Source organism: Schistocerca cancellata, chromosome 2 (genome assembly GCF_023864275.1).
Source record: "Schistocerca cancellata isolate TAMUIC-IGC-003103 chromosome 2, iqSchCanc2.1, whole genome shotgun sequence".
Taxonomy (NCBI): domain Eukaryota; kingdom Metazoa; phylum Arthropoda; class Insecta; order Orthoptera; family Acrididae; genus Schistocerca; species Schistocerca cancellata.
The window spans coordinates 1,009,634,791-1,009,661,156 of NC_064627.1; the positions used below are offsets into that span (position 1 = coordinate 1,009,634,791).

Consider the following 26,366-nt stretch of genomic DNA (forward strand, 5'->3'; position numbering starts at 1 on the left):
CGAACTTTTCTTTCGTTTCCTTTACTGCTTGCTCAATATACAGATTGAATAACATTGGGGACAGGTTACAACCCTGTCTCACTCCCTTACCAACCGCTGCTTCCCTTTCATGCCCCTCGACTCGTATGACTGCCATCTGGTTTCTGTACAAATTGAAAATAGCCTTTCGCTCCCTGTATTTTACCCCTGCCACCTTCAGAATTTGAAAGAGAGTATGTCAAAAGCTTTCTCTAAGTCTACAAATGCTAGAAATGTAGGTTTGCCTTTCCTTAATCTATTTTCTAAGATAAGTCCTAGGGTCAGTATTGCCTCACGTGTTCCAACATTTCTGCGGAATCCAAACTGATCTTCAGAGGTCAGCTTCTACCAGTTTTTCCATTCGACTGGAATGACTCCTTACCCTCTCCCTTAAAACCCACATCCTTTCGTCTTTCCCTCTCCTTCCCTCTTTCCTGATGAGGCAACAGTTTGTTGCGAAAGCTTGAATTTTGTGTGTATGTTTGTGTTCGTTTGTGTGTCTGTCGACCTGCCAGCACTTTCATTTGGTAAGTCACATCATCTTTGTTTTTAGATATATTTTTCCTTCGTGGAATGTTTCCTTCTATTATAACCATTTACATTGTTACCTTTAATAATACAATCATTATTCCATCCTGGATTATCCATTGGTCGATTACACAGTATTAAATTTAATGCTAATGCATAAAGTTAGCTTAACAAGCACTGAAAGCACCAGCAAGACAAATTGAATAAACACTGTTTTCATAATTGCAGGCACTGGATAATGTGCGAGGCAGGAAAATTATGGGCAATATGTGCTAGATTCATCTGGATTGTTACTGTACTGCCAGCATTTTCTGAAATGCGCAGATGGGAGTCATCGTTAAAACACATTCTTCACTCCCAAAATTATCACGGTCTGAACCTATAGTAACTTATTGTCCCTACAACCTCCACAGTGTGCGCATGACCCCCCTCTGCCCTGTCACCTATTCCCAATTCATGTCCTTTCACCCTCATTGTGCACCATTCTCTGCCACTGCACCAACTGGTATTTCCCTTTTCTCTGATCATCTCATTTTCGTTTCCTTATCCCCCCCTCCCCCTCCCTGTCCCCCTCCCCATCCCCCTGACATTGCAGTTGGCAGCCTTGTCCTATTGCCAGTTAGTCCTTGCACACTCTGCCAGAAAGTGCTCCTCTCTCCTCCATCCATACCATGCCGTCCCTCCACCTTCCCAGTTGCACTTTGTATTGCTGCATTTGTTAAACACAATAGCTGCGTTCTGTCTGCAGTGGCCACATATAGCAGTCATATGTGTTTTTTACTTTAGAATGTTGCCTTTTTGTCTTGGCCAAAAGCTTAAATGTATAGCAGTCTTTTTGTTGCGCCTGTCTGCAACTCAGCCTCTCCTCTATTTGGTCATTAGCAATCTATTTTCATAATATTGTTTTTACTTAATAATTTTAATTTTTATATTGTTAAAAAGTAAATTTTCAGATGCACTCTTAAGAAAATGTATGGTGTGCTGTAATCATAAATTTTGAACTTTATATTGAATATCATATATTCCAGAATACATTTTTGAATGAATGATAGTTGGAACATGGGCAGCATGTACTAATGTCTTGATTTGTTTTTTTAGGTGGCTCTGTTTGGCCAAAGTATGTAATGAATGTTAATACAGCCCACAAATCAGTCTCATACAGCGGTGGAAATCTTAAAACACCTGAAGGTTATCGTCGAATCAGAGGAACACACAAAGGTAGAAAAATTCTGCAGTATTGGCTCTAAGTTGTATATTCAGACTGTTGGCAAGTCTTAAAATAGTGAGAAATAAAACATCTTGAATTAATGACCAAAAATTTGTAATTGGATTAGTAATAGGAACTATTAATTCTGTATTTTCATAATCATTGTTACTACTTGTGTGATAAATCTCATTTTTGCTTAAATGAGCACCACTTGAGCAGAGGCTAGGAAAGTAGTATTGTTTGTTGATACAGATGTGAAATTTGTGGACACTGTAATGCATCTGTTTTGGTCAGCTTTTCATTGCTTCTATCAATTAGGTTTAGTGTTTGCATGCTTATCTTAAAATCCTACTTAAATTCTCTTTATTTCAATTTTTTGATGCTGTTCAGAGATTCTGATTCCACTTCAGGCAAGGACCACACTGTGCTTTCTATTTCTAAGTCTATGAATTACTACACTCATAGAGTTAAAGTGAATTAGCCCCAAGTTTGTGCATCTTTGAAGCTCTAGCTATATTCATCTTGAAGCAGGAAAACATGAGTGAAAATACTACCTGAGCTTCAGTATCTTGTTACTGTTCCTTTGTTGCACAGCTATTTTAAAGCTTCATCCTAGTTATTAAGTGTCATTTCTGAAGAGTTTGTGCTTACAGTATGTATCAGTCAGTTGTTAAAAATACAGTAAACTGCATACCGAGGTTTTAAATTCCCTTGGACAGTGCTCTTTGTGCATTTGTGCTTTGAAAATTACAAGATGTGCATCTTTTGAAATACAGGCAGTTGTCAGAGGTATCACATTTGTTGTTTGAATGTTTTATGTGCTAGGAGAAACCAAAGTTTCACATTTCATTGAAGTTCAGAAAGATGTCACAGTTTAGGACTGCAAGTGAAAAATATAGCATTAAGTCCCAGACTCTTTCAGGTATCAGGTATGAAATTCACCTTCAGTTGTGCTAATAGAATATTCATGTCCCCATCTCCTTGTATGCCACCCTAAGTGTTTATGGTCCATGACTGCAATATCAGTTATGCCCATGTAGCACCTCATAATCCACTTAATAATGACTAGACAAATTGTGCTTGTTGACAAATGTGGAGACTTGCACTCAAAAATTAACATTGGTATAATAAAAAGTACATTTTCACATTGCTGCAGTTACAAACACCCTTAAATTAAGGAACAAGAAAATGCCAAAACTTGGGAAGATCAGTGAAGATGAATAAAGCTATTTCTCAAGTGTGCCCACAGTATTAATGTAAACCATGTTCATTACACTTAAATGATATTAATGAATAGCACTAAAATATTGTGGGAAGTATAATTTCTTTGAGTCTTAATCTAAAGTCACTATATTATTCTTTCATTATTGGACGATGGAGGATCTCCACATGCATAAAAATTTATTGATAATATTGCTTTTATTAGTTTTATAAAATAATGCTATATTTGTTTTTATGCAGTGAGTGAGAGTGGTAAGGCAGAACAAAATGACCAAAATATTACAGTGTCTGCTCTTCAATCAGTTGGTTTCCAAAAGCGCTGCCGCACATCTTCTCCAGTGAATAATATAGCATCTTGTATGATGTCTTTACCAGATCCGGTAGCAGCAGTCAGACATAACATTCAGGTACAGAAATACATAAACAAATCCATTTGTAAATTGGTATTTAACTCATTCATTGATAATTTACAGTGAAATTAACATTTATAATTGTAAGTCAGAAGTATTCTAAGAGACGCTGTTTGCTTATGTCATTGAAACTGTTTACTTACGTTGTTCAAACTGTTGATTTGTAGACAGGTCATATAAAATGTCGTATTTGGAATTACCCAGTAAGTTGTAAAATCTACCACCTTTTAGAATATTGACTGTTATCACACTATATCGAAGTATTGCGAAGTTAACATTAAGTCTTTTACTGTCTTTATCTTTACCAACCTGGAGTAAGTGATGACATTTCGAGACTTGAGCCAATTGTTCCAAGGTTGAGATTGTCTCCCTTGTTGAGCTGGCAATGATTTAGAAAGCTTTGATCTTATCTGAAGACTCCATTCCACAATGGTGTAATAGGTGTAAGTAAATATAGATTTTGAAGTCTCTGATAGTGGAAAGGGAAATAAGAGTAATACTGCAAAATAAAAAATAATGAACAAAAAGGTGATGTGTGTGTGATGCTCTACTTCCAGATTGCATATACACAGCACAAATAGATCATACGGTTCTGAACATTATACATATGTAACATCACATAGAGTATTGTAGAAAAAATGTTCCCTATAGTGGAATAATTATGTAGTTACCTGCAGTATTATTGAACAGCAAACTGACAGAATTATTGTGCCTTTGGCTGTTTGTTCTGATAGCTTGGTGGTGAGTCGCCTTATCTTGATTATATATGCTTTATTAGAGGTTATGGTGGAGATTCTGTTACTGATGGATTGGATAGTGGAGATCTTAAATTTGACACACGTTGTGTTAATTATGGGTTACTGCAAGGCAAGTGGAATATGTAGTGTGACACATTTTTTAGGGCATGGAAGTATTATTTGGCTATTCAGTATCATTTGAGAAGATGCTTGGCTTTGCAATTAATTAAGGATTCTAATTTACTATATTATTGTTACAAAGTGACAGTGTTCTTTGGTTGAACCATACTGAACTACAGAATTATTTTCGCATGAGGTTATCAGAATAATTGTCAAATTAAAAAAAATAAAAAATGCTTGAGGCAGTTGGTGCTCATAGTGCTTCTGTTTAGGAATCAGTCAAAGGGTGTTTACACGTGTAACAGTAATAGCTATAGAAACACATGTTCGTATTTAGGAATAGTTTTTGAGATGACTGCAAAAATTAAAAAAAAGACATACTGAAAAATTACACAAGTGGTTAGAGCATTGTGTCCCAGCCGCAATAGACATCAACACGGTTGGAACAGCACATGGGTGTGACTCATTGCTGCCTGGAAAGGTGTGATGGTATTGGCCCACTTTGAAAACCTGTTCATTGTGTCGCGTATTGGTGCTCTCTGCAATTATGTCATGGTTTGTATTCAGAATCTAAAATTGGAGAGGTGCTATATCCACTGATATTTCACTTTCCTTATATGCCTTGTAGTTTCCCTACAGCCATCTGAAACTCCACAGCCACTTATTAACCCTCTGTACTGCATTTTGCGTTACTAATAAAGTTTTCTGGTTTGTCTTAAGATATTGAAGATTAATTACCACAGTCGGAACCAGACGAACTTATGTGAGATGATGCGGTGATTAAGACTTCGGACTGATGCTCATAACTAGCAAGATCCAAATCTTCCCCTGAACATCTTGATTTAGGTTTTCTGAGCTTTGTCTTAATCACTCGAGTCAAAGGATGATTGTTTAATCACAGCCAAGGCCAATTTCCTTTCCTATCACTGTGCACTTACAGCTTGGGTCATTTGCGAAGGACCTCGATGTTCATGGAAAGTTGACAAATTTCGTGTCAACTTTGATAAAAACAATGTTAAAGTTGTTACAGGTAGTTTTTATTTGCCTATTTTTCATATTTTAATGTTTTTTAATTTTCAAAATGCAAACAAAAAATTTAATATGTTTGTGAATGAAAGGTAATTCTGTGCTTAGTGTTAATAAAATAAAACTACTTGAATGAGGAAAAAAGACATAGTACCCTTACATGCAATAATCTTAATATTTGTTCCAGAGTAATAAATTGATATGATTTACAGCTGTGTTTGAGCAGTTACCATGAAACGATGGCAACTGACAGGAAATATATAGAATGAGAGATTAAATATATCTTTGAAGAGAGAGACGTTGTCAGAAATCCAGCCTCTAGACATGAAAGAAGGAAATGATTTTGATGTTGAAATTTGTGGCTTACAAATTAGTATATTATTGTTTTTTCTTTAAAGAATTCGTCAGTTCGCAAGGGACCATCTCCATCCAGACAAAGCCAAACCAGAAGCATAACACCACATCAAATAAAAACCTTGGATGAGCGCTCACATAGTAATCCAGAGGTAACTAATTCAGTTTTCAATAACACTCAATCTTAATGTTTGTCAAAACTATAAAAAAAAAATGAGATACTGCTTTATAAATATTTATGGTGTACTAAAAGTGATCATTAAACAATAGTTACTATATAGAATACTGTCTCCCTTTGTTTATGTGAAATATTCATTGCCAACAATTTTAGTAACAACTTGATTCACAATTTTTGTGTAATTATAGAGAAGATATTGCTGCATCAAATTTTTCTACTATGGCTGTTATGTATTTTTCCAACAGTGTTTCTTCCATCCAATACAAATGCCAGGGAAAACTCAGTTCAGTGGTTCATCAGCTGATCTCCCTGTTGAACTGCATGTAACAAATTTGGATCAGAATCTAAGCATTTCGGAGATAAAAAGTATTTTGACTTCTTTATTCAAAGAACGTGTACCGGTAAGTTGAAAAAATGCACAATGAACATTCATAATGTTCTGTAGATCCAGATAACTTCTAGAGATGTTTGTGTTCCATTATTGTAACAGTATCAGAAAGAGTTCATCTAATAATTTAGTTTATAGAAAAAGCATTTATCGGTAGGTGGGCATATAAACACAGTTGGACTCAGCACCTCAGCTTCAGAGCTTGAATTTTCAGAACACATAGGCAAACATGCGTGCACACACATTCAGAAATTAAAAATGTAGTAAAAGATAGTGCTACCTGGCATAACCATGACATGTTAAGTTGCAGACACACAATTAAGAAACTTACACAAAGTTTTTGCCCAGAACCTTCAACAGCAAAAGGGAAAACCATTCTTACACGCAAGCAAGCACACCTCACATACAAGACCGCCAACTCTGGCAGTGCAAGCCAGAATGTAACTTATCATGTGGGAAAGCAGGAGCAGTATGGAGGGGGCAGGGAAGGGGAAGTGATAGTAGTGTACGGGTAGGGGTACAGAGGAACGCTATCTGGTGGAGTGTGCAGGGACTAGAATGCCAAAAGGTGCAGTGTCAGGTGGTGGTGGGGCAGGAAGATGGTGAAAAAAGGAGTAAAAAGAGGAGGAGCAGAAAAAGATGGGCAAGTGCATTTGCTGTGGGTGCCAAACTAAGAGGCTGGAAGACAAGAATGGGGAGGAGATGATAGGACAGGTGGAGGGTTTGGGGACAGTATGTTACCATAGGTTGAGGCTGGGATAATTAGGGGAGTGCAGAATGTGTTGCAAAGGTAACTCCCATCTGAGCAGTTCAGAAAAGCTGGTGGTCGAGCGGAGGATCCAGAGGGCTCGGGTAGTGAAGCAGCCATTGAAGTCGATCATGTCATGCCCAGGTGCATGTTGTGCCACAGAGTGGTCTTCTTTGCACTTGGAAACAGTTTGGCAGTGGTCCTTCATCCTGGTGGACAGCTGGTTGGTATCATACCAAAATAACCCCCCTGCGGGTCCGGGGATTAGAATAGGCCCGAGGTATTCCTGCCTGTCGTAAGAGGCGACTAAAAGGAGTCCATCCCCCTCACGGGGGTAGTTAGCGCCTGCGTCCGGAGACGGACGGTTCCACGACCTATAATCGTGGTCTTTTTTGGTTTTTCACTTCTCGTTTCTTCCTTCCTTTTGTTGGTTCCTTTCTTTGCTCTTCTCCACCTCACTGTCTTCCTTACTCTTTCCCTTGACTTCTCCTTGCCTTCTCATTGCCTTTTTCTCCTTGCCTTCTCATTGCCTTTTTCTCCTTGCCTTCTCATTGCCTTTTTCTCCTTGCCTTCTCATTGCCTTTTTCTCCTTGCCTTCTCATTGCCTTTTTCTCCTTGCCTTCTCATTGCCTTTTTCTCCTTGCCTTCTCATTGCCTTTTTCTCCTTGCCTTCTCATTGCCTTTTTCTCCTTGCCTTCTCATTGCCTTTTTCTCCTTGCCTTCTCATTGCCTTTTTCTCCTTGCCTTCTCATTGCCTTTTTCTCCTTGCCTTCTCATTGCCTTCTTCTCCTTGCCTTCTCTGGTCTCCGCCTCGGCGTTTGAGACAGTCTGTCCTCTTTCTCCCTCTCTCTCTTCTTTTTCCTCTTCTTCCTTCCTCCCTGTGCGTGCCTGAAGGCCGACCCACGCGTTCGCACGCGTAGCCGGTGACGGGGTAACGCGTAAGTCCCCGCCCTGGGTAGACATGTAAGGCACGCGCGTACCCCCTGGTAAAGGCCAGGCCCAGGGAGGGGTGATTGCCTGAGCTGATATCTTCTGACCATGCCGATTGGTCCCTCCGTCTGTTTCTCGGGAGGTGTGACCTGAGGTGTAAACATTCACCTAAGGCGGGAGTGCCCTCTGAGAGGGTCCCCACAAGGAAGGAGCGCACCATCGGAGACGCTGGCAATCATGGGGGATTCCTCCGCAATGGATTCTACTCCATCTCTCTCGACTTCTGCCCAAAAACGGAAACGTGACCAGCCACCAGTGACAAAAGTACTACCGCCTGCCCCACAGTTCCTTGTCGTTTCTCGATCTGAGGACAGAAAGGATTTTTCCTCTGTCAACCCTTTCGTTATCCAGAAGGGCGTAGATGCCATAGCCGGATCTGTCAAATCTTGTACAGGTTGCGTAACGGTACCTTATTACTAGAAACTGAGAGTGCCTTTCAGGCACAAAAACTGCTTCGGGCCACACTCCTGTACACGTTCCCTGTCCGGGTGGAGGCCCACCGAACTTTGAATTCGTCTCGTGGTGTAGTCTATACTAGCTCCCTCGACGGATTGACTGACGAGGAGATTCAATCTTTCCTCGCTGAGCAGGGCGTGACGGCTGTCCATAGGGTCATGAAAAAGGTCAACAATGACCTTGTACTGACCTGGACACTTTTCTTGACCTTCGATAGTGTTAAGCTGCCATCGCGCATCAAGGCGGGCTACGAGGTTATTTCTGTTCGCCCCTATGTCCCAACACCTATGCGCTGCTACCAGTGTCAGCGTTTCAATCACACTCGACAGTCTTGTTCCAATGCGGCTAAATGTGTCACTTGTGGCAGGGATGCCCATGAGGGTGACTGTCCACCTCCGTCTCCTCGTTGTGTGAACTGTCAGGGTGACCATGCCGCATCCTCCCGCGACTGTCCTGTCTATAAGGAAGAACGCTGTATCCAAGAAATTCGGGTCAAAGAGAAAGTGTCCACCTCGGCTGCTCGCAAGCTATTGGCTAGTAGGAAGCCCACGCTGCTCCCAGCGGGGAAATACAGTACTGTCCTCGCCTCTCCTCGGACTACCCGGGAGGTAGCAACCCAGACATGCGATCTGACCTTCAGCACCACGGTCGTCCGTTCGGCCAGTGCTAAGATCGCGCGGTCGACATCTCCTCTTCCTCCCATCACCCCACAGACACCAGCCCCTTCCTCAGCTTCTGCTAAGACGAAGACCCCGAAGTCAGATGCACGGGCCTTCAAGAAGGAACCATCCCATGCAGACTTCCTCCGTACCTCGACCTCCCAGCCTTCGACCGGTACTTCCACCAAACGTCCTTCCAAAAAGGCGCATAGGAAGCACAGTTCTCCTTCTCCGCCACGGCGCATTTCTTCTCCTGCGCCACCCAGCGGTTGCCGCCCCAGGCCGTCATCCGTTTCGCCTGGCCGCACCGCTGGTAACCGTACATCTGGCCGTTCACCGGCGGAGGAAGCTCCCCCTCCCGGCCATCCTCCCGAGATGGCCGATGACCCTATAGACCCAATGGACGATGACTGTCCGCCTACTGATAGCGGCGGCAGTGCTCGCTCGAAGCCAGGCCCTAAGCGGCCTTCGAGGTGACCCCTTCTCTCATCTTCCTTTTCTTACGATGGCACTTATTCACTGGAATATTCGCAGCATTCGCTCCAACCGAGAGGACTTGAAGTTGCTGCTCCGCTTGCACAGTCCGCTCGTCGTAGCCCTCCAGGAAACAAAGCTACGCCCATGCGATCAAATTGCCTTGGCACACTACACCTCTGTGCGTTTTGACCTACCCCCTGTGGTAGGTATCCCAGCACATGGAGGGGTTATGTTGCTGGTCCGGGATGATATTTACTACGATCCCATCACGTTGCACACCGGCCTGCAGGCAGTTGCCATCCGCATTACTCTCCCCACTTTTACGTTTTCCTTTTGTACCGTTTACACTCCATCGTCATCTGCCGTTACCAGGGCAGACATGATGCAACTTATTGCTCAGCTACCTGCACCATTTTTGTTAACTGGAGACTTCAATGCCCACCATCCCCTTTGGGGATCTCCAGCATCCTGCCCGAGGGGCTCCTTGTTAGCAGACCTTTTCAACCAGCTCAGTCTTGTCTGCCTCAATACTGGCGCCCCTAGTTTTCTTTCGGACACATCTCACACCTATTCCCATTTAGACCTCTCTATATGTACTCCCCAACTTGCACGCCGGTTTGAGTGGTATGCACTTTCTGATACATATTCGAGCGACCACTTCCCGTGTGTTATCCATCTCCTGCAGCATACCCCCTCTCCGTGCTTCTCTAATTAGACCATCTCCAAGGCAGACTGGGGGCTCTACTCTTCCAGGGCGACCTTTCAGGATCAAACCTTCACAAGCTGCGATCGTCAGGTCGCACACCTCACGGAAGTCATTCTCGCTGCTGCTGATATTCCATCCCTCACCCTCCTTCTTCTCCACGTCGCGTACCGGTCCCCTGGTGGACCGCAGCATGTAGAGACGCTTTACGTGCTCGTCGACGTGCTTTACGCACATTTAAACGCCACCCTACAGTGGCGAATTGTATCAATTATAAACGATTACGTGCTCAGTGTCGTCGTATTATCAAAGACAGCAAGAAAGCCAGCTGGGCTGCTTTCACAAGCACCTTCAACAGTTTTACTCCTCCTCCTGTTGTCTGGGGTAGCCTGCGCCGGCTATCTGGCACTAAGGTCCACTCACCAGTTTCTGGCTTGAAGGTCGCGAATGACGTCCTTGTGGCCCCTGAGGCTGTCTCCAATGCCTTCGGCCGCTTTTTCGCAGAGGTTTCGAGCTCCGCTCATTACCACCCTGCCTTCCTCCCCCGCAAACAGGCAGAGGAGGCTAGGCCACCTAACTTCCGCTCCTCGAATTGTGAAAGTTATAATGCCCCATTCACAATGCGGGAACTCGAAAACGCACTTGGCCGATCACGGTCCTCCGCTCCAGGGCCTGATTCTATTCATATTCAGATGCTGAAGAATCTTTCTCCTTCGGGTAAAGGTTTTCTTCTTCGTACATACAATCGCATCTGGATTGAGGGACACGTTCCCGCATGCTGGCGCGAGTCTATTGTTGTCCCGATTCCTAAGCCGGGGAAGGACAAGCACTTGCATTCCAATTATCGACCCATCTCGCTTACCAGCTGTGTCTGTAAAGTGATGGAGCGAATGGTTAACTCTTGTTTGGTTTGGCTGCTAGAGTCTCGACGCCTACTTACCAATGTACAATGTGGATTTCGTAGGCGCCGCTCTGCTGTTGACCATCTCATTACCTTGTCGACCTTCATTATGAATAACTTCTTGCGGAAGCGCCCGACCGCGGCTGTGTTCTTTGATTTGGAGAAGGCTTACGACACCTGTTGGAGGGCGGGCATTCTCCGCACCATGCATACATGGGGCCTTCGCGGTCGCCTCCCTCTTTTTATTCGTTCCTTTTTAATGGATCGACAGTTCAGGGTACGTGTGGGTTCTGTCCTGTCCGACACCTTTCGCCAGGAGAATGGGGTGCCACAGGGCTCAGTTTTGAGCGTCGCTCTCTTCGCCATCGCGATCAATCCAATAATGGATTGCCTCCCAGCTGATGTATCAGGCTCCCTTTTCGTGGACGATTTTACCATCTATTGCAGCGCGCAGTGTACAGGTGTCCTGGAGCGCTGTCGTCAGCGTTCTCTTGACCGTCTTTACTCCTGGAGTGTCGCCAATGGCTTCCGTTTTTCTGCCGAGAAGACGGTCTGTATTAACTTCTGGCGCTACAAAGAGTTTCTCCCACCGTCCTTACGACTCGGTCCCGTTGCTCTCCCAATCGTGGAGACAACCAAATTTTTAGGCCTTACCTTTGACAGGAAACTTAGCTGGTCTCCACATGTGTCATATTTGGCCGCCCGTTGTACCCGTTCTTTAAATGTCCTCCGTGTTCTCAGTGGTATGTTGTGGGGAGCGGATCGAACCGTCCTACTTCGTCTATATCGGTCGATCGTCCGCTCGAAGCTGGATTATGGGAGCTTCGTATACTCCTCTGCACGGCCATCCATCTTACGCCGCCTCAACTCCATACAACATCGGGGTTTACGACTTGCGATCGGAGCATTTTATACCAGTCCCGTAGAGAGTCTTCATGCTGACGCTGGCGAATTGCCACTCACCTACCGGCGCGATATACTGCTTTGTCGGTATGCCTGTCGGCTACTGTCAATGCCCGACCATCCGTCTTATCGTTCCTTTTTTGACGACTCTCTTGACCGTCAATACGGGTTGTATGTCTCTGCCCTGCTACCCCCTGGAGTTCGCACTCGTCGCCTCCTTCAACACCTTAATTTTTCACTCCCTGCAACCTTTCGAGTGGGCGAGAGCTGCACGCCACCTTGGCTCCAGGCTCAGGTCCGCGTTCACCTTGACCTCAGCTCGCTCCCAAAAGAGGTCACCCCCGGTTCGGTCTACCACTCCCGTTTTTTGGAACTTCGTTCGAAGTTCATCAACATGACTTTCATTTATACAGATGGCTCTAAGACCAATGACGGGGTCGGGTGTTCCTTTATTGTCGGGGCACTAAGTTTCAAATACCGGCTCCATGGCCATTGTTCGGTCTTCACAGCTGAGCTCTTTGCCCTCTACCAGGCTGTTCTTTACATCTGCCGCCACCAACATTCTGGTTATGTCATCAGCTCAGATTCTCTGAGCGCCATCCAGAGCCTCAGTGATCCGTACCCGGTTCACCCTTTTGTACACCGGATCCAACGCTCTCTTCAGCAGCTGGTGGACGTCGGTTCTCCGGTCAGCTTTATGTGGGTTCCTGGCCATGTCGGTATCCCTGGGAACGAAGCTGCAGATGCCGCGGCCAAGGCTGCGGTCCTCCAGCCTCGGACAGCTTCTTGTTGTGTCCCTTCGTCCGATTTTAGCAGGGTCATTTGTCGGCGCATTGTGTCGCTGTGGCATGCCGATTGGGCTGCACTTACCGACAACAAGCTTCGGGCCTTAAAACCTCTTCCCGTGGCTTGGACGTCCTCCTCACGCCCTTCTCGGCGGGAGGAGGTCGTTTTAGCCCGGTTAAGAATTGGACACTGCCGGTTCAGCCATCGCCATCTGCTGACGGCTGCGCCGGCGCCGTTCTGCCCATGTGGGCACTTGCTGACGGTTAGACACATTTTAATGTCCTGTCCAGATCTTAACACACTGCGCCTCGATCTTAACCTGCCTAATACTTTCGATGCCATTTTAGCGGATGATCCACGAGCAGCTGCTCGTGTTCTTTGTTTTATCAATTTGACAAACCTCGCTAAGGACATTTGATGATGTTGTTTTTTTAATCCTATGCCTGTCCGTCTGTCTTTTATCGTGTTTTCCCTTTTAGTTGTTGTTGTCAACTTGTGCCTCGCGGTGCATTCTTAGAGTAGTCAGGGCGCTAATGACCATTGAAGTTGTGCGCCCTAAAACCACAAAAACAAACATACCAAAATAAAAAGCTGTAAAATGGTTGCAGCAGAGCTGGTAAATGAGATGGCTGTTTTCACATGTGGCACAGCCCATGGTGGGGTAAGATAAACCTGTGATGGGTCTGGAATAGGAAGTGCTGGGTGGTTGGGTTGGGCAAGTCTTGCACCAGGGTCTTCAACAGGAATATGAACCTTGTGGCAAGGGGTTGGGAAGGGATTGACATAGGGATGGACTAGTATGTTGTGGAGGTTGGGTGATAATGGAACACACTTTAACCAATCAGCTGTCCACCAGGATGAATTGTCACTGCCAAACTGTGGCCAAGAGCAAAGTAGACCCCCCTGTGGCACAACATGCAGCTGAGCACGACATGCTCGATTTCAGTGGCCGCTTCTCTACCAAAGCCCTTCGGATCCTCCCCTCCACCAGCAGCCCTTCTGAACTATGAACTATGCAGGTGGCAGTTATCTTTACAACAGATTTCCCCCCCCCCCCCCCCCTCCATAATTATCCTGCCCTTAACCTATGGTAACATGTTACCACCACACCCTCCATCCAACAGTTTCCACCCTCTCTGTCCTACCATCTCCTCCCCATTCTCGTATCTTAGCCTCTTCGTTTGCTACCCTCTGCAAATGCACCCACCCACCTTTCTCCGCTTCTCTCCTTTTCCCCACCTCCTCGCCCCACAATCTCCTGACACTGCACCTGTTGCATTCTAGTCCCTGCACACTCTACCAGACAGCATTCCTGTGTCCCCCCACATGTACACTACTATCCTTTCAGCTTTCCCACCCCCATCCAGATTGCTACTGCCGTCCCACATGATAGCTGCATTCTGGCCTGAGCTGCAGGAGTTGGCAATCATATGTGCATGAGGTGTGCTTGCTTGTGTGTGTGAATGGTGTGTTTCTATGTCTTTTGCTGATGGAGGTTGTGGCCAACAGCATTGTGAAAGTGTGTTTTAATTGTGCATATCTGCAACTTCTTTAGAGTAAGTAGCATCTTTCCCCATGTTGTTGATATACCTATGTGGATTTTCCATTGTTTCATTCACAAATTAAATTTTTCTTTATTGATGTAGGTGTTCTGGAAGGTCAGTATCATAATGACACTTTTTAATACTATGAAAAAGGTAAAAAGCTACTAATTCTCTGATTACTCATAAGAAAACTGTTGCAAAGTGTGCTTCTGGCATTGCTGTTTTAAAGTTCATCTTTATTATGTTGGAGTCAGTGATGAAATTGAGAGGCTTGAGCTACCAGTTGTAAGCTTGAGATTGTCTTCCTTGTTGAGCTGGCAATGATTTAGAAATCTTTGATCTTACCTGAAGACTCAATTAACAAACATTTAATGCCACTGTATTGAAAGCTGTGTATCTAAAATTACGTACTTAAGTTTGTGATATCTCAAAGGAGGAGAACTAAATGAAAAACTGTAAAATACAAGAATAATTTGGTGAACAAAAAGGTCGTGTACATGTGAAACTTGAAACTCTGCTAAAAAGTTGTATTAGGTTTGTTTGGGCTGAAAAAAGGTGAAACTACAAACATAATTTTTCCCAAGGGCATGCAGTTTTATTGCATGGTTAAATGATGATGGTATCCTCTTGGGTAAAATATTCCGGAGGTGAAATAGTCCCCATTCGGATTTCCAGGTGGGGACTACTCAGGATATTGTTATCAGGAGAAAGAGAATAAAAGCTTTCTAAATGTTGTGATACAGGAGAATGCTGAAGATTAGATGGGCAGACCACATAACTAATGAGGTGGTACTGAATAGAATTGGGAAGAAGAGGAATTTATGGCACAACTTGACTGAAAGAAGGGATCAGTTGGTAGGACATGTTCTGAGGCATCAAGGGATCACCAATTTAGTTTTTGAGGGAAGCGTGGAGAGTAAAAATTGTTGAGGGAGACCAAGGTATGAATACACTAAGCAGATTCAGAAGGATGTAGGCCCTAGGTTGCAGTAGTTACTCGGAGTTGAAGCAGCTTATGGTAGTACTCTTTGACTACCCCGTAGTAAAGTGGTGTCCAGTGTGGAAACGTGAATTCTCTCATTGTACATAATTAATTCGAAGTCCTTAAATGCCAATGAGATTTCATTCCACCTTTGATTTTGGAAACATGTGCTGTTGTCATTCCTACTGTGGCTGTCACCTAAGTACCATCGTAAATAAGTAATGATTACTGGATAGCTACCTGTTGCTGATACTGTTTGCAGATACTGTGTTTGGTACACAAAGCTGGATGCCTTACTGTTACTGCCAAGAGAATTGATATCAATTTTCTGTGCTTTGTTTCATGCCATTGAAGATTAATTTGCTTCACAAATTGATAAGCAATAATTGTATATTTTATTACATTATCCAGTACATGTATCAAAAATATGAATTAAAATAGTGTTTAAAGCAGTGGAGTTACTTTAAACAGCCTTGGTGCTTCTAAAGATAGAGCTGAAGCTAAATATTTGCTGAATTAAAATTAAAGGATAAAGTGAGGAAAATGCTGAAAATATGAAGAGAGAGATGTCCTTACATGCTCTTTAGCTACCACTTTCACTACTGCCTAGAGCAATATTCCAAGAAAAGATTGCTGACAATTAAAGTGGGCATGGCATGTCTGGCATGACAACTCACCTGAAGCCATCTTGTTCGCTTTTGTATTGCAGTGTCTCAGTATTGCCACAGTGTTGGCCAGCTATGGCTTCCACGCAGTGTTGCGGCAACTGTTTTCACCCCATGGTTGAAAACTGGCAATACCCTTGCTGGCTACTGGAGATTGTCTCTCACCATACAGTGTTTCATATTTCACAGTATTAATAATTAGCTGTTGCTGACTTAATAAAAAGAAACTAAGAGTTAAAAATTCTAATGAAAGAAAACTAAATGCGGAGAACAATTTTAACTTCCTGTAACACGGTATCAGGCCTGTAAAATTTTGGATTGGCTGTCAGGGTCGCCTTTGTAAAATTATTTCTTTATTTATATGAGTAGTGAATTGATGTGATATATGTAAAAGACAGCAATGCTAACATAAAGTACTTGACACATGGGTCTCATGACATCCCCATGTACATCTATATCCTATAAACCTCTGTGAAGTGCATGGCGGGGGATATGTTCCTCTCCATTCACATATGGAGTGCAAGAAGAATTATTGTTTGAATGCCTCTGTGCATGCTGTAATTAATCTATTCTTGTCCTCACAATCCCTCTGGGAGTGATGTGTAGGTGGTTGTAGTATATTTTTAGTCACCCTTCAAAGCTGGTTCATAGAACTTCATAAGTAGGCTTTTGTGGGGTTGTCGTAGTTTCCCAGATCAGTTTCTTCAGTATATGTCACTCATCCCCACGAGTCAGACAAGCCTGTGTGACCATTTGTGCTGTCCTCTGTATACATTCAACATCCCCTGTTAGTCCTCCTCGGTAGGGGTCCCACACGATTGAGCAGTATCTAGAACTGGTCACACGAGTGATTTGTAAGCACTCTCCTTTGCAAACTGATTACATTTTCCTGGTATTCTACCATTAAACCATGAAAAGTCTACGTTTAGACACGGACTGAAAGAGCCATGTAAATATAAGACTGACCTTTGTCATGTCTCAGATTTGAAAACACGGGTGTTACTTAGATCCCAATCATCTTTTGAGGTGAATAAAGCTTGCTGTTAGTTTCTCTCAATGTTAAATTATCCCGGCACTGAGGCATGTCACATTTCAATTGAGAGAAGTTGTTAGCAAAAGTTTCTTTTTAAGTATAGATTGCTACTCATCATATAGTGGAGATGCTGAGTCACAGACAGGCACAACAAAAAAGACAGTTAAACAACTGAGCTTTTGGTCAAAACAAAAACACACACACTCTTACTTACTTTAAAAGGAGGACATGTGGCTGAAAGTTTATTTGTTTAGCTGTCTTTTTTGTTGTTTTGTTTTGTGACTCGGCATATCCGCTATGTGGTGAGTAGCTGTCTATCCTTTAGTAATGTCATTATTCCATCTTGGGTTTTCCATTGTTTTTTTCCTCCTTGCTAGTTTTTCATGAAAATTAGGTGTTTTTCTAGCTCCTTTGGACTCAGCATTCACTTGCTGGGTACATGCTTGGTGGCCCCACAGTTGCTGAGCTGGGGACTAGTAAGCACCACCAGTTTTCTGTCACCATAAGCTCCGGGCATACTTGAGCAACCGTCATGTGAGGCACGGTAGTTAAACGTTGTGTGTCACAGGGAATGGAGATCTTGGATTGACCTGAGTCATGAGGATGGTAAAAGCCTCTAAAGACCCTTCAGTCTCAAGGTTTGCCGCATGCAGAGGTGCTTGGCTGTGAGGTGGAACAGTCATTAGGAGCCAGCTTCTGAGGATTCTCCTGCACTTTAGTTTTATAAGGCTTACTTAAGCACACGGGGCTCTGTTTAGGTGGACATAATGTTTCACTAAGTGCTTGTGATACTGAAATGGAACCTGCTAAATTATCCCCCCCCCCCCCCCCCCCCCCCTCCAGTGGAAGGGCGGGCTGCTGTAGCTATCAACACTGGGAAATAAGAGGGCTCGTGTAGCCAGTGCTAAAGGCTCTGGGCCTACACAGAATTTGTCATTGAACAGTAACGGAACACTTGCTACTGATCAGAATGTGTTTTTGATTGTGAAGCAAAAAGAGGGCAGCTTTGAAAAGATTTCACCTTTTAAATTCAAAAAAGGTTTAGAGGACATTAGTCAAGCACTTGGGTAATGGCACACGTTTGGTTGAAACTGGTAGTTCCCAGCAAGCTACCAACCTCTGAAAAGCTAACTGTCCTGGGCAATATGCTGTAGAAATTGTCCACAGCTCGTGGTCTAGTGGCTAACATTGCTGCCTGTGAATCACGTTGTCCCGGGTTTTCACTGCTTGGAGAATGGGTATTTGTGTTGTCTGCATCATATCATCTTCATTTGTGAAGGTGGTGAGACTGGACTGTGTAAAGATTGGGACTTTATAAGGGCACTGATAACCGTGTAGTTGAGTGCCCCACGAACCAAATATCATCATCATAGAAATGGAGCTCCACAATACCTTGAACTATGGCGAAGATGCTGGCATGTACAGATCTGGTTGACACTCCCAAGCAGGAACTGAAAGATGAGTGGGCTCAGCAAGGGACTGTTGATGTGCAAAATACATTGAAAAGAGTGGATTGGGATCTCATACAATCAGACTACTCCATCCATACCTTCAATAGCACAAAACTCCCAGACCATATCAAGGTAGATTTCTTTGGCCTAAAAGTACAGCCATATGTTCCAAACTCGGTGTGCTGTTCAAATTGCTACCACTTTGGGCATTCCACCTTATGATGTAAGATTGAAGCCATTTGTGGAAAATGTGGCAAGGTTGTCCATGGTGCAGTTGGTTGCTCCTCCCCTTCAAAGTGTGTAAATTGCTCTGGGATCACTCAGTCTGAAGTTGGGACTGTAGTGTCTTTCTTGAAGAAAGGAAGGTAAAAGAGATTAAAACATTGAAACCCATCACACATATGGTGAAGCCAAGAAGATCCATAAGGTGTAACGCAGCCTCCCACATTCACTACATCTTTTGCTTTGGCTATTAATAAGCCTGTTTAAACAGTCTGTGCTTCTATGTCACTAGTGTCAGCACTAGTACCTACTTTTGTCAGTTCAGTTTTCAAACTGGAGTTGTTTCAGAGCCCATAGGCCTCCAGAGAACATCAGATAAAGAAACAGTTGCCACTGTTGTGGACCTCCCGGTACCTCCAAAGGCAGAGCCTGATCAAAAATGTGATACTGTCTCCTCCACTACTGCGGTAGCTCCTACCAAGTCGTCCTGGACCAAAAAGCAAATGAAAAGCTTCCACAGCAGGTGAAAGGAGGTGGTAAATTATCAGACCATGTCAATGTAATTGACTTGATGGCTCTGCTGCTTCTGCTTTAGAGCCAGTGGACTACAAAGTCTGTCCTGGGCAACTATCTCGCCCAAGGGCTGAACCTCCACGTGTTGCAGGCCTCCCCACCCCAGTGGAAAGACGGGATGAAAGTGCAAGCCCTATAGTAAATGGCTCCCATACTACAGTGGTACATACATGGTTTCAGTACTTGTGTAGAAGAACTGAAACTCTTAGTACAGGCACATCACCTTTGCTTGTGTTTCCTGTAAACACATTTGATAGTCACTGATGCCCCTGTGCTAAGAGAATATACTCTGGACTGGGAAAGAAGCCAAGGGACGGGGTGCTGTGTTTGTCAGAAACACACACCATCCATCTGCTCTCTTCTTGGTTACTTACCTACAAGCTGTAGCTGGTGCTGCTCATGTGGGTAAGAAGATCGTTATCTGCTCTATGTACTTACTTCCACAGGATGTGATAGACTTTGAGACTCTCGCGAACCTTACAACACAACTCCCCTGCCTGTTTCTCATTCTGGATGGTTTCAGTGCTCATAATGTATCGCAGGGTTTGACCTGTACTCGCACCTGGGTTTGAGCATGGAGAACCTCATGATTTCTCAGGAGCTGTGCATCTTCAACACAGGCAGCCCATTTATTTCTCAGCTACTAGTGGGTTGTCCTTGGCCATCAACCTCCTCTCCAGCCCTTGCAGACTGGTAGTCAACTCATGACCTTTATTCCAGTGATGACTTTCCACTGTGGATCCACCTACTGAATGGAGGATTGCTTGAACAGAAGTTGCCAAAATGGATGGTCAGCAGGGCTAACTGGACGCTACTGTATTTACTCGAATCTAAGCCGCATCTGAAAAATGAGACTCAAAATAAAGGAAAAAAAATTCCCAAATCTAAGCCACACCTGAAATTTGACACTCGAAATTAAAGGGGAGAGAAAAGTTTTAGATCACACCTCCAAATCGAAACAAAGTTGGTCCATTGTAACATTAAGGTTGAATGGATGAAGATAAAACTACAGTAGTTTGGTTAGAGTCGTAAGCTTAGCAGTTAAGCTTTAGCAGGTTGCTATGCGTCAGGTGCTCCGTCTGTATTTATACGGGTACCCTTCCTTTTCCACGTGCTTCATCTGGTTTGAATTGATTGCTTATTTTGTTTTGATCTGATAAGTGCACTTCTCTCTGCTATAGGTGTTTGTCATTCTAAGCTGAAAATGCATTATCGTACTGTCATGCATTGTTTGTCGCTTTCTGATAATGAGTGTTTACGACCTGTTGCCACTCGCGGCATGGCTTGCTTTTGTGCGCGCTACCACCGCTTACAATAAAAAAAAGAGGAATTGTCTCTTTAGCGAAACAATGGCAAGAGACTGCTATTTGTTGTTACATGCTGCTTTCTTTGATAATGATCAACAAGAACCGAATAATACACTGCATATGATAGATGATGTTCTGAACGAGAGATAAGCAAAACTTTTTCTCCGTTTGAAAATCTTTGCAGATGCCTCTTTAGTACATTACATTCTGCACAGAAATTAGTCATCTTAGATTTAAAAATTTAGTCAGTTGCCGTGCTTCATTTCTGACTGTCACTATTCAGCATCAGAATGATACGAATATAAACATGACGTGATATCTGTATTCTTCCGCGTTTGCTGTTGTCTCACTCTAGTTTCGTAGTTAATTAGGCAGACAGGACTTAAATGAGATGGCAGCAAATGTGGAAGAATACATGGCTTAATGTTTACATTCGTATTATTCGTATGGTTTAGAGAATACTGCAGGTGTTTCAAGATTCATAAAAGTTCCTATTAGCAACCATCTCTTGTCACAGGAAGGAAAAAATTAAGAACGTTGAGTTGGCCATATCGACATAAATCCCAAACAGTCTTGCCAGTCAGATTTTCGATTTTTAGTAATAACTTCAAATGCAGTGTGTGTTGTCTTAATCCGTAGAATGGTTTGATGCAGCTCTCCATGCTTTTCTATCCTGTGCAAGGTCGAGTAGCAACACTTATAAAATAAGAATGAAAATAACTTAGAAATTAAACGCTGAAATTTAAAACAAAATTTTATTGGTTTTGTAATACATCTTATATGAAACGTTTAAAATATCAATCATGATTCTGAATCACTATCACTCGATTCGTTGTTGCTCATTTCTTCTTACAGAGCATTGTCCTCTGTACTGTCTAGTGCATTGGATATCAAACATTTTTTTAAATGCTTGTTGCACAGTCTGATTGGGAACACACTTTGTAACATTATGTGGTGGATGTACAGCTGTGTTCTTTAACAAAGTCCCTGTTCGGGCGCCAATTATAACGATGTGATTACATAATGTGTATACATAAACATACAGTTATAAATGTCCCCGTTCGTTGTCTGATCAGTCGGAAGTTGCATTGCATAGGAGAGTAAATGCCTATTCAAAATATAATTATTTTGGATAGCTCAACATGAATTTCCTAAGGGACCGTAGTTTATCATGCATTTACCAGTAGAATATGGCGCGGAGAAAGTATTTCGCCGCATGCAACTTCTGTCCGAACTCGACGAAAGAATTCGTGACTGTTAACTCTCTATTTGGCAGAAACATAAAGAAAATTAAATAACTTCATGAAGGAGTGAGACATAGATTCTATATTAAATAAATAGTCCATACACCAGTTCCATTTAAGTCTGAATTTATGGCAATTAATAGACGAACTTACACTGCAATGAAGGATTTAACATGGATGCCGTTTTGACTGGCACTTCTCTTAATGAAAACAATTCCTTCGACGTTTTCACATACAAGTCGCACAATAAATCTACTGCTAGGCACTTTTAGTATTACACATTCACTTTTCACTAAAACAATATTATTTTTAACGATAATAATACGGCGGCAAGACATGCGCGTCCGACACAAGAGACAAGAGAAGAATGAGTAACTGTTCATCGAGAATATCTCGTACCTCAAAAAAAAATGGAATAAAAGTGTTCTTCTTCTGTCCGTTTTTCGCGCCGCGGTTTTCGAAGTCAATAACTCACTGCATCTCTGACGGTGCTTCGACAATAAACAAGTTACGTCACAGGTCGTTCACCTTTTACATTCTCGCAACATTATTTGCTAACTGTAGCTGTTGCCGAGCGACTGCTTGATTAGTGAATGATTTAAAATGATAAGACAATCACATAATGTTACAACTTCCAGGCATCATAAATCCATTGGCACTCTTGCGACAAACTTGTGCGTTTTACACGTCCTGCTGGTGTCTGTTGTCTGTCGCTTTTCAAAAGCCAGTCTGTGTACATGCTTTTAAGCCTGTATTTAAATGGTTTATTCAAACAGACATCAAGTAGTTGCAGAATTGACGTCATCCCGCCTGCAGTTACTGCCAAGTACATTTTGCTTTCAACTAATTTTAATTTTACTGCAGGTGCTGTGTGGCCTGCGTACACATCTAATACCAATAGAATGCGTAAACCAAGCATTGCGCCAGGACGATGATTCCTCACATGCCTAATCCATTCCAGCACCCTGTTGTCCGAAAATCACAGTGTTTCGTTTGCTCGTACAATCACAATTTTTGGAAACACTTCCGATTTCGGTAAAGTCTTTCGCTTGAAAACTATGAATGGGAGTAATTTATGTACATGTGCTGTGCAAGCTAGCATGATGGACATCCGCTGTTTTTCACCCCCCTGATGTAAGAACACCTATGTCTTTCTTTCCTTTGGCGTCAACTGTATAATTTGACGACGTGTCAAAATATACAGGAGTTTGGTCAGCATTTCGTATCTGACCAAGAAGGTATTGCTTTTCTGTGCGCTGCCTAATTATGAAGTGTTGAAATTCCACAAGTTTTTCTTCATAATTTTTCGACAGCTTCTGTGCAACTGAAGTTCGCCTCCAAAGTGAAAAACCGCAGCACTTCATAAACAGATCAATACAGTTGCGACTAGATGCAAAATTTTCGATTTTTTGCTCTGTAGCAATTTCATGTGTCGTAATTTTTAAAATTTTGACGTTCACAGGCAGGAATTTCTGACGCTGTTCTTTAACAGATTCATTTAAAATACATCAGCCACACTTGGCCCACTAAATGCTTTCCTGCTACTTGAACATTCAGATAATTTGTCTCTCTGCAGTTGCCATTGCCTGACGTTGCTCATCAATCCTGTATCGCACACCTGCAGCACGCTTAGAACATTTTTCCAGAAAAGAAATAACTCCCCTCTTGATTTTGGCACTATAATGAAAGCGCTTCATTATGGTTCACTAACACCAACAAGCACTTCACAAAATTCCACGCAGCAATAGGTATCGCTACCTGAAATCTTAATGAGCCCCCCAGCATATCAACTCGTGCAACAATCTTAAAGCCTTGTGTTTTGTTAATATTTTTCTGTAAAGAAATTTATTTTTGTTGCTACGAATATTTGAAAGGCTGCTACATTCGAAGATGAACAATACAGAATTTCTATTTACTTCATTGGTTTAATGTGTGGAAATGCAGTGGCCGAAACTTGGGGCAGAGAAAAAAGCTCGTCTTCTACCTTTTTTTTTTAAATTTATTTACTGACCCCGAGGTTTTGGCACCAGTATTTATCTTTGTGCCTGCAAAGCATGCCTGTGTAGCGCTACATATATTGGACGGCAGAAGTTATTTGTGGTGGCACTTACCAACATTTTTCAGAACTTCTGCTTACTTCTTTTAATATGTTTAAGGCTGCTGATAACCTCAATGTTGATCACCTGTAAGCTCCAGGCACACTTATTCTCTAGTCTCTTTATATATCTTGAGCACTATTCACCATTTGTCTGTACCACTTCCAACTTTGTAGCTATTGATGTTGACGTTGTAATTTTTAATTGTCTTGTATATTTACAAAGTAAAAAAAGTTCTAAAATACACTTCACCTGCTTTTGACTAGCAGCAATTAGGTGTGTATCTTGAGTGGCACTGTAGGCATCCTGGCTCATTAGATAAGGTTTTTTCCATTGAATTGCTGCTTTAGACATTCTGCTAGACTAAAACTTCAGCTTGAGTGATTCTGAAAACATACTGTTAAATAAAATACTAAGATTTCTACAGTTCTATAGCTCACTGGTTCATTTACTAAGCATGAGAGCCTAATGGAGATGTTCCTCAAATTCCTTTGCCGTACACAATAGTAGAGGCACTGTGCATCATGGAGTATTATTGTTGAAATTACACGTGGGTGTGCGCGCTCATGAGGATGTTGTTTGAAAGATTGTGTGTTCAGTTTTGTTTTTGTGTCTTATCAACTACTTATTGCATCAGCTTTACAGAGAGTTAACTTTACTCCATTATTTATATTTCATGAAGAACTTGTAAGACAATATTCATATATTTTTAAACATCTTTCCATGCTGAGTGATCAGAACTGTTGAATTTTCAATTTCTATATCTTTCAATATACCTAGTATAAAATCTTGAGCTTATAATTCAGTTTTATATTAATTAGTGTGTAGCCAGGTTGCAGAGTATATGAAATTTTTTAATGTGTAATGTATTACTAAAGTGTGTTAATTACTTTTGGGCAGGTATGCAGTGTATCAGTGATAGCACAGACAGATGGGAATATCATGGCCTTTGTGAAAGTTCCAACTCTTTCTGATGCTCAACTTGCGATCTCTCTGTTCCACCGTTACAAAATTGGATACAGGCGCATACTAATATCGTATGGTAATACGAGTGGTCCTAGCCCACAGATAATTAGGTGAGTAATTTGTTGGAGAACTTGTATTTGGTTTCATGGTGTAATTGTGTAAAGATCTGTAAAGTGACAGGTTGTTTTTTGGAGTGTGTAGAACAGGCTTTGCATTCAAATAGGCTGTATACGACCCAGGACAACTGGGAGATCTGGGAAAAACCTGGGAATTTTTTCATCCGGGAATATCTTAGAATTCGAGGATTTTTTCATTGTTCTAGTTATCAGTTAAATTTTTTGTGCGTTGGCTGGTAAGAACCAATACTCTAACAAAGAATATTACTGTAGATATGACTCTTCAAGCTTTCCCGGCGGATATATTGTGAATAGTCGTCACAGGTTTGAAAATTCTGCACAACATGATCCGGTGGCAAACCTGTGAAGACTATTTACAGTATTACTGTATCTCACTACTGCAGAATAATACTGCAGCAATAAAACATAAACGAGAGAAACAAAAACGAAATAAAAACTTAAGTTGCAAAGGAAATGCGGCATATAAAAAACAACAAAACACTGTGCTCATACACACGTGCCAACAGCAAATGTGTCAAAGGCTTTAGGAAGACTATGTAATGCTTCATAACAACAAATTGCCTCCGATGAGCGTGATGTCACAACTGTTTACATTAGATTTGTTTGAGCAGTTGCAAGCGAGCTCATGCACATTTGAGTTGTGTATGAGTAGTACCTTCTCCAACTTCTGGCTACAGAAGTGTGGCAGTTAGCTGTATAAGCAATAGCAGCAAGCAACCACATTCTACCCAGAAAAATTTTACTGGCGCACATAAGCTGCCAGATTCATGCCTGTGCAACAGGCCAGGATCTAGGGGGTGGGGGAAACCCGGGGTATCTGCACCGGTCGGCAGTTTCAGGGAGGGGGGCAACAAATTCATGTTCTTGAGGAAAATAACCTTGTTTCGCAAAACGCCTATCATCCAGTGCACTTTGGTCTAAAGATTATTCATATGATTTTGAAACGCACCCCTGTTGGTTTTTGAACATTTTTAGACACATTCTGAGTTGATTTCTGAATGAATCAAAAGCTGATTTTTGAATGCCAGCAGAGTGTACATGATGTCTCAGCCAGGGAAATCTCCATTGTGTCTAGAAAAACATTCCTGCAGACAAAAGGGGACGGGGCTATACGAGCTGAGCGGAATAAAGCCTGAACGGGTGAATGGCTTTCGCTGTTTATGTGGTTGACTGGGTTTGTAAATGATCAACTTTGTTATAATTACTAGATGCAGTCTACCAGAGTGGAAATAAATGACAAACAGGGGGGTGTGCAGCTATCTGGTATTGCCCCAGTTCAGAAATATTGTAGATCCAGGGCTGATGCACAGAGCAGTCTCAGTTGTAGTGGGGAGGT

The 26,366-nt window shown here is 42.5% G+C and overlaps 1 protein-coding gene across 1 annotated transcript in view; it reads left to right on the forward strand.

The window, feature by feature from the left end:
- LOC126162977 (meiosis regulator and mRNA stability factor 1) overlaps positions 1–26,366 on the forward strand; it is a 231,384-nt gene that overhangs the window by 75,399 nt on the left and 129,619 nt on the right. The window contains exons 10-14 of the mRNA XM_049919825.1: positions 1,645–1,764; positions 3,215–3,381; positions 5,666–5,773; positions 6,045–6,200; positions 24,828–25,003. Of these exons, the coding sequence (XP_049775782.1) occupies positions 1,645–1,764; positions 3,215–3,381; positions 5,666–5,773; positions 6,045–6,200; positions 24,828–25,003 (727 nt within the window). The remainder of the gene's footprint in view (positions 1–1,644; positions 1,765–3,214; positions 3,382–5,665; positions 5,774–6,044; positions 6,201–24,827; positions 25,004–26,366) is intronic.